Source organism: Diplotaxodon limnothrissa, linkage group LG10 (genome assembly GCF_057381915.1).
Source record: "Diplotaxodon limnothrissa isolate DT_005_m linkage group LG10, D_limnothrissa_male_GT1.1, whole genome shotgun sequence".
Classification (NCBI taxonomy): domain Eukaryota; kingdom Metazoa; phylum Chordata; class Actinopteri; order Cichliformes; family Cichlidae; genus Diplotaxodon; species Diplotaxodon limnothrissa.
The window spans coordinates 14728273-14736537 of record NC_140605.1 but is presented as its reverse complement, the minus strand read 5'-3'; the positions used below and the strand labels follow the sequence as shown (position 1 = coordinate 14736537).

The 8265-nt window shown below is 41.0% G+C and overlaps 1 protein-coding gene across 1 annotated transcript; it reads left to right on the top strand.

Annotated features, from left to right (window-relative positions):
- The first annotated feature begins 6799 nt into the window (after nt 1–6799).
- h2ax (H2A.X variant histone) lies at nt 6800–7411 on the top strand. Its single transcript, XM_085363649.1, has one exon. It carries the CDS (start codon nt 6845–6847, stop codon nt 7271–7273), a length of 429 nt encoding a protein of 142 aa, XP_085219775.1. The 5' UTR covers nt 6800–6844; the 3' UTR covers nt 7274–7411.
- Nucleotides 7412–8265: the final 854 nt, after the last annotated feature.

Genomic DNA, 8265 nt, shown 5'->3' with positions numbered 1-8265 from the left:
TACAAATGTAATTTTCAACACATAGTTTAAGTAAGTTTAAAAAAAATGTCTTGATCTAGCTATAATGTCCATCCATGATTGCTTCGACATTGGTTTTAGAATAATGTTAAATGTTGTATCTTATATAAAAACCTGAAAAGATCATATTGTACTTTTACTTTGACAAAGGTGCTTTCTCTGAAGTATCATATCTTCACTTTGCTTTTGAAAATCTAACCAGCCACCTTATTTATCAAGCCAGAAGCTGATTTTTAGACTTTTGAAAGTCTCGCAGTCTTCTGTCGGGGGAAAACAGCAACGCGATCAGGCGTGCTCGCCTCTTCTCGTGCTTCTACAGAATTCATTGTTGTAACAGCTATCATTACTGTGCAGGACATGTTGTGTTAAATGCCTCAAAAGGGTTGCGGGTGAAATCGTTTGCAGAGAATGCTGCCATGTGATTAGTTCCTAATAATGAACTAATATAGCAAAGCATTTCCTGTATGAACATTTGGGATTGTTATGATAATGTAATATTTTTTAGATATATGTACGTCACGCTAAAATATTTCTGCAGTTTATATTTAAAAAAGGAGATTGGTGTGTCTCAGTGTTCACTAATGCTGCGCTCAGGCAAAGCAAGAGGACTCGGTGTGGGTTAGAGTTGAAATACGGTACTCAGGGTTTTAATGAAATCTACTAGCAGCCACAGGTTTTAAGAAAGCATTTGCATACTTTGAAGGCAAATAGATCCAGTATGTGAAGTTGTACATAGGTTTTAGGGCCAATTGAGTCTTGTCTGAAAACATGAAAATAATCTTTTAACTGACTGCATTAACTATGACACTTCAGAAAAACCAAACTTAATAAATGGTTGTTTTTTGAAATTATAATTTTTTTAATAAAAGGATTTTGAAATGCTGAAGAAGAGAACAAAGCCTCTTCAACGTCTAAAGGCACATAAAGCAAACGTTATGAATAAAGATTTGTGGCTGTATTGTGAAACAAAAAGTGGCTGCAAAATTGATGACTTCTGTTATATTTTAAATATTTAATTTATTGCAAATAAATTATTTTTTAAGCATCATCTTTGTACCTGACTTCGTTCATTGTATTTTCAATAACCCATAAAAGGTTCCTTTTTATGATGCACTTGCAGGTCTGTGAAGGCGCATGGGCTACAGCGTAACATTAAAAGAACATAACTTTCTGTACCTGCAATTAACTTACATGTACTAATGTCAATGGAAAATTGTATTTAGTAGTCAGTATAATCTTTTAGTGATATAAGTTTGCATATGGTAGAATACTGCATGTAGTGATTTGTATTAGGAAATATTCAACCATGTATACTTAGAGGCATATAATCAATTGTGTGTGATCTCTAGCAGGCTGCAGGCTTGGTGTGCACCTCAGGAATGCACCCCCACGTCCTGGGAGAACGAGAGAGCTTGTACCTGGTTTTATTGTTTTACGGTAGGATTAACGTAGCTATGTCTGTTTTAGTTTAAGTGCTTCTTTACATATAGATGAACTGCTGGACTTCCTCACCATGTTATTTAGGGTGAGGGGGAGACTGCCCTCTTTGTGACCAAGGATGTACCTTTTGTACCTTCATGTTATATGACCCTTTGATCAGCAGGAGACACACACACACACACACACACACACACACACACACACACACACACATACGTTCAATGGAGTATAAAATAAAGACCGGGGCAGTGCTCAGCGCGAGTCTCTCAGTAGGGAGCTGCCCTTCTGTGTGTTTCTCTTCTCTGAGTCTTTACTGAAGAAGTGTTTTATAACATTTTCCTTAACAACTAATAAGTTTGCTTTCGTGAGGCTCTTCCCTGCATTTCATTGTCTTCGCTGACTAGTAACACCAGAAGGGGCCCAAGAGTTTTTGGGGACTTACTTCTGTGGCTTTTAAACCCTAAAACACGCTGCGCCAAAAATTGGTCCACCCCAAGGATTGGGTTCCCCGACATAGTGTAGAGAGTAACATAGTGTACGCTGTTAAGTGCCAGGAAGATTGCCAAACAACCTCTGGCGATGTGGATGGCACAACACGGAAGAACTACCTGGTCAGGCCAGGACTCTGCAGTCTATTTACACCTACAGGCCAGTGGACCCTCTTTCATTGATGAGGACGTAACCATCCTGGACAGGAAGGAGCACTGGTTTGAGCGGGGAGTCAAGGAGGCCATTTACGTGAACAGAGAAAGACCATCTCTGAATTGAGGGGCCTAACGGTACATCTTTTACCACCGTATAATGCTATAATTGCAGCCATTCCCCAACTCTCTGTGAATGGTAACCATGGCCATTGATCAGTGGGCTTTAATCAGTGGTTGTTGATCAATGGTCATGAGAATTTGCATAATAATGATGAAGGAACTGACCTCACAGCCCATTGTTCCTTCAGTGGGCTGGTTTCAGTCATTATGCAGATGTACTGTTTATAACATAGGTGTCAAACTCTGGCCCGCAGCCTAATTACGTTTGGCCCGCGAAGCCATACCAAATTACTACTAGAGCTGGCCCACTGGTATTATACAGCTAATATATATATATTGTTTAGTATTAAGCTTTGCTTGTTCCATATTCAGTTTTCCAGCAAAACTTATTTGAGTCCATAAGAAAAGATTCATTCTTATATCTGGAGGAAGATTTTTTTTTTCAATAAATATTAATGTTAGCCCGTGACTTTGTTCCAGTTTTGAATTTTGGCCCACTGTGTATTTGAGTTTGACACCCCTGCCATAAGTCATTGTTGATTTTGTCTTCTAAAATGATGTTTAGAAGAGGACCTGAAAATGGCCAACGTTTGTTTGTAAGCTTAATTAAACAGATGTTGGCCTTGGATGCAAACCAGCGCATAAAACCGTCGGAGGTTCTCCGGCATCCCTTTTTCAACCCTAAGAGTTCCCCTTGCATTGACATGAGTGCTGAAAGACCACAAAACCCTGTGGTCTTTCAGCACCCTTCAAACTTGAAATGCAAGAGATCAGAGAAAATCAACTGCAGTTTTCAAAACTCGGTTGAATTTTCTCAGCAAGTATTCATCCACACGTCAGCCAGCCCATCCTTCAGCTCAGATGTGCTTGAAATAGTTGAAGGGAGCATTTTGAGAAACCACTACAAGGTAGAGGCTTTCCTTGGAGAAGGGGGCTTTGGTATTGTAGCCAAATGCCGTGATACCAAAACCAACCGAGCTGTGGCTATTAAGGTGAACAAGAACGACCCTGATATTCTGCAACAGGCAAAACTGGAAATTTTAATTCTGGAGCAGCTGAGAAGGTTGGATCCAGATGCCGCCAACATTGTTCAATGGAACGGCTTTTTCCACGACGGAGAGCGTGTTTGCCTGAAATTTGAACTCCTAGACCAATGCCTGTGGGACTACATACAGGACCCGAATAATCGGCGTCTCCCCATAAGCGAAGTCAGGCCAATTTTAGGTCAACTCACAAATGCTCTGTCCCACCTGGGTTCTGTGGGAATAGTGCACGCTGACCTCAAACCTGGAAACATCATGGTTGTAAATCGCTATGAGTCTCCAGTCAAAGTCAGACTTATAGACTTTGGCCTCGCATGTCCTGCATCTGCAGTGATGCCTGGTGACCGTGTGGGGACAGTTGGTTATAGTGCACCTGAGGTTATGCTTGGCCTTCCTTACAATGAAGCAAGTGACATGTGGTCTCTGGAGCTGGTGGCTGTGGAGCTTGGTACAGGGGTGCCACTCTACCCTGGAAAAAATATTATGAAGTTTTGAAATTCATCATAGAAACTCAGGGTCAGCCGCCAGATCATGTTCTCGATCCTGGCGTGTACACTGAAGACTATTTCACAAAAGACAACTACAACTACAACCAACAACGCTGGACATTTAAGACCGCTCAACAATTTAAATACGAGACAGGATATGAATCTTTGGAGACAAGATACATAAAACTGACACGTCTGGATGACCTCGAACAAATAATGCTGTTTAGACGAGGACCAGAAGATGGCCAACGCTTATTTGTCAGCCTAACTAAAGAGATGTTGGCCTTGGATGCACACCAGCGGATAACACCCTCTCAGGTTCTCCGGCATCCCTTTTTCAACCCTGGCCTCTCCAACAGGTTCCCAAGTATCAACACTGAAAAACCATACAGAGTCAATCTCCAGCATGGCATCTTCCACCCTGGACAAAAGTGATAAAAACACAAACTGGGGTTGGAAAAGGATATTAACAGCAAATTACACTGGAAATATTAATTAAGCTGCTCCAATAATTATCACTTTGGCTTTTTTTTTTTTTTTTTAAATTTTCACTCCCCCCACCCCAACCAGTCGCGGCAGATGACTGTCCCTTCCTGAGGCTGGTTCTGTCGAAGGTTTCTTCCTTTTTAAAGGGAGTTTTTCCTTCCCACTGTCGCTAAATGCTTGCTCATAGGGAATCTTCTGATTGCTGGGGTGGCCAAAACTCTAGGGGAAGTAGCAATTCTTGTGAAAATTAAAAAAAAAAAAAAAAGCCTACCAATATTCAAAGCAGAGCAGCGGACACCTTACCATCACATCAGTCCTTTAATCCAACCTAAAACACCATGTTTACAGAAATAAATTCCATACAAATTGGAAATAAATTGTTGTTTTTGATTGTTTATAAATATATAGTGCTACCCTTCAGCCTCCTAGTAGACATACCTGTGTTATCCCCAACTCTTTGTGAATGGTAACCATGGCCATTGATCAGTGGGCTTTAATCAGTGGTTGTTGATCAATGGTCATGAGAATTTGCATAATAATGATGAAGGAACTGACCTCACAGCCCATTGTTCCTTCAGTGGGCTGGTTTCAGTCATTATGCAGATGTACTGTTTATAACATAGGTGTCAAACTCTGCCAAATTTGGCCCGCAGCCTAATTACATTTGGCCCGCGAAGCCATACCAAATTACTATTAGAGCTGGCCTACCGGTATTATACAGCTAATATATATATTGTTTAGTATTAAGCTTTGCTTGTTCCATATTCAGTTTTCCAGCAAAACTTATTTGAGTCCATAAGAAAAGATTCACTCTTAAATCTGGAGGAAGATTTTTTTTTCAATAAATATTAATGTTAGCCCGCAACTTCGTTCCATTTTTGAATTTTGGCCCACTGTGTATTTGAGTTTGACACCCCTGGTTTATAAGATTGGGGAAATCTTCAGTTAGCTGAGACTGAAGAAGTCACTTGGATGAGTGATGAAAAGTTTCTCCCACTGAAAACGCTACGTCCAGATGAACAGAATTTAAACTTTTGGAGACACATGTGAATACATCGAAGAACAACTTGGGTTTAGTATCTTACCCAGCTCTTACAGTGAAAATGATTAAACCAATGGCATTAAGGCACCAGTCTTCTAATATATTAGTAACAATATGTAACTTTCACTTCTACAATTACTATTGATATTTCACACACACAAAATATACATCGATTAGCCTGTCTTGTGTGACATTTCATGCGGTCTTGGTGGGTGGGGGTTGCCTGCTAGCGTGGGGGCCCCAAGTAATTGCTTAGTCTGCTAATGCTGCTTGCTGGCTCTCAGTTATATGTTTTCATCAAAATCAAATTTACTTGAAAAAGTGCACAAAAGAAATGTGGTTCCAGGTATGATTAGCTAAAAAAGGTCTGACCAGATACGTGCATGGCATATAAACCAAACTATACACGGGACACATAGTGCAGAGTAAGGCACTCACATACTGTATGGCTATTAAACCTGTTCTTAGTTTAAATATCTGAGGATGATAAAGATGGGGACTGCTGTTGTTAAGTTTGAGAAGAGCACATTTCCTCTCAGACCTGCAGTAGAAGACACTCAGGTCAATAGGTCTTTGTTTGGATGCAGTGGGGGATGGTGTCCTGTAGTTTTCCAAAGTCTTGCAGGCCTCTCCATACCGATGGTCATAAGATGAGAGCCCCTTTACAGCATTTTATTCTTTCAAGGGTAGCTTCTTTTTGAAGCGGTTTGGTTTTCAGTTTAGTTTTTATTGTTAAAAATATTTGGATTTTGTTTAGTATTAGATGTATTTATTTATTAATAAGATTCTTGTTAGGGGAAATATTTAAGGAATTCTGAATAGGTATTACAATTGGAATACAAAAAGGTCTACTTGAAACTCACTTATGTAGACACACTAGTCGAAATAAATGTGTATGTATAACTATTACATGCATGGACGGGTGGGAACATTTGACCAATGAGTAAATCTAGAAACATTTCCTGTTGGTACACAATAATGTTGTATTTTTTTTAACTTCAGTTAAATTATTAGTTAAAAACAGCTTTATATTTTGGTGTAAAGTTTAATCATTTTGGCACACAGATCTTCGATGTTATTTGCCACGTGGTCATACTTCCTCCAGGTTTTTGCACTGGTCAGCGCGTACGAAGCTTGGCTTCCAATACACACACATCAGGGGGTTAAATGTTCCATTTAACTTTTACCGCAGAGCTGGTCTGCGCGCCAAAAAATTTAAAGTTGGAGGGAAGATAATCGATTGGCTTTCTGGCTCCTCCTTTTTTACTTTTGACCCACTGACAGAAAGCAGTAACAGTAACAGCCAATCGACCGTGCGTCTTCCTTTTAGACTCCATCGTGATTGTTTACAAACCAGGAGAGATCCACCAATAGTAATTAATTTTCTCTCACGACGTTTCTGTCAGGGCCAATCAGATAACAGCACTTTTATTCCAAAACCCAATGGCAGGTTAGGGCGGGACAAAGCGCGAGGTTTATATAGAGGCTGCGATTTCTTCTTCATCACTAGCAAACCAACGACTGCTGTGGTTCGATTCCGAAGAACTATTTAAATAACCAACGATGTCTGGAAGAGGTAAAACTGGAGCAAAGGCACGTGCCAAGGCTAAGACCCGCAGCTCTCGCGCCGGTCTGCAGTTCCCCGTCGGCCGTGTCCACCGTCTTCTCCGCAAGGGAAACTACGCAGAAAGAGTTGGCGCCGGGGCCCCAGTTTACCTGGCCGCGGTCCTGGAGTACCTCACCGCTGAGATCCTGGAGTTGGCCGGCAATGCTGCCAGAGACAACAAGAAGACTCGTATCATCCCTCGCCACCTCCAGCTAGCTGTACGCAACGACGAGGAGCTGAACAAACTCCTCGGTGGCGTGACCATCGCACAGGGAGGCGTCCTGCCCAACATCCAGGCCGTCCTGCTGCCCAAGAAGACCGGCCAGTCTGCACCGAGCTCCGGCAAAGCGGGAAAGAAGGCCTCCTCTCAGTCACAGGAGTATTAGCTTGCTAGCTAATAACTCTTAACACCCAACGGTCCTTTTAAGGGCCACCCACTCCTAATTGAAAGAGCAACTTTTCCTGATTATTGCTGTCTTGCATCCCCTTTCGCATGATTTTTATTTAATAAAAAGTCTGTTTTGTAAGCACTGATGTATTCTGCTGATTTCAGGCTAATCGATGCTACTTGCTAGTTTTGGAGACCTGCTAGCCTGGCCGGTTGAGCTGAATTTCAGACTGGTGGTCTCTAACCCCACTGATTATACCGTGAGCTCGAGAGTTGTAATATAACACTATTCATTTACCACAGGGCTTTGTTTCATGACCGGCGGTTAACAACAAACAAGGAAAACAAAAATGGCCTCCACTTATCAACATTTACTGTAGGTACATGGGCCAGAGCCTGAAACACCGGTTGCATTTCACCTTATTAGTAGCATGACTGAGCAGCTTTTGTGGTGACTGATTACAAATTACTTTTGGTTTGGCAGAAAGGGCTCTTTAGTATGCATTTGTGGCTGAAATAATGATCTGTGTAGGCATATTGTATTATATGTATTGCGTATTTCCATCTAAAGCATAACATGCTACAAATAACTCACCCTAATCTGAGTTTCAGCTCTCAAAAGTGTTCATATGCACAGAGCAGTTTTAAATTTGTATCCATTTTGAAGGGTTTCCTGCACCACAATGACCAACAGACCTAACAGCCTCAATCAATGACTATATTTTTGGAGTAATAAGTAATATCACTGTAAAGTGAAACGCACCCATTAGGAAGGGAAGATTATTTGCATACATGCTCTTTTTATCCTGCATTAGTGTTCCTTGGGTATATGCCTGAGAAATTGGAGCTCTAGTAACCCATTTCTAGAATTAAGGTGGGGTGTTTTACCATTTGTTTTGTATTTGCTTCCACCTTTATCTTTGCGTATGAGCGACCTGAATAATATGTTTGTTTGTTCAAAGTGTGGTTAAAGCTTGAAAAACATGCCAA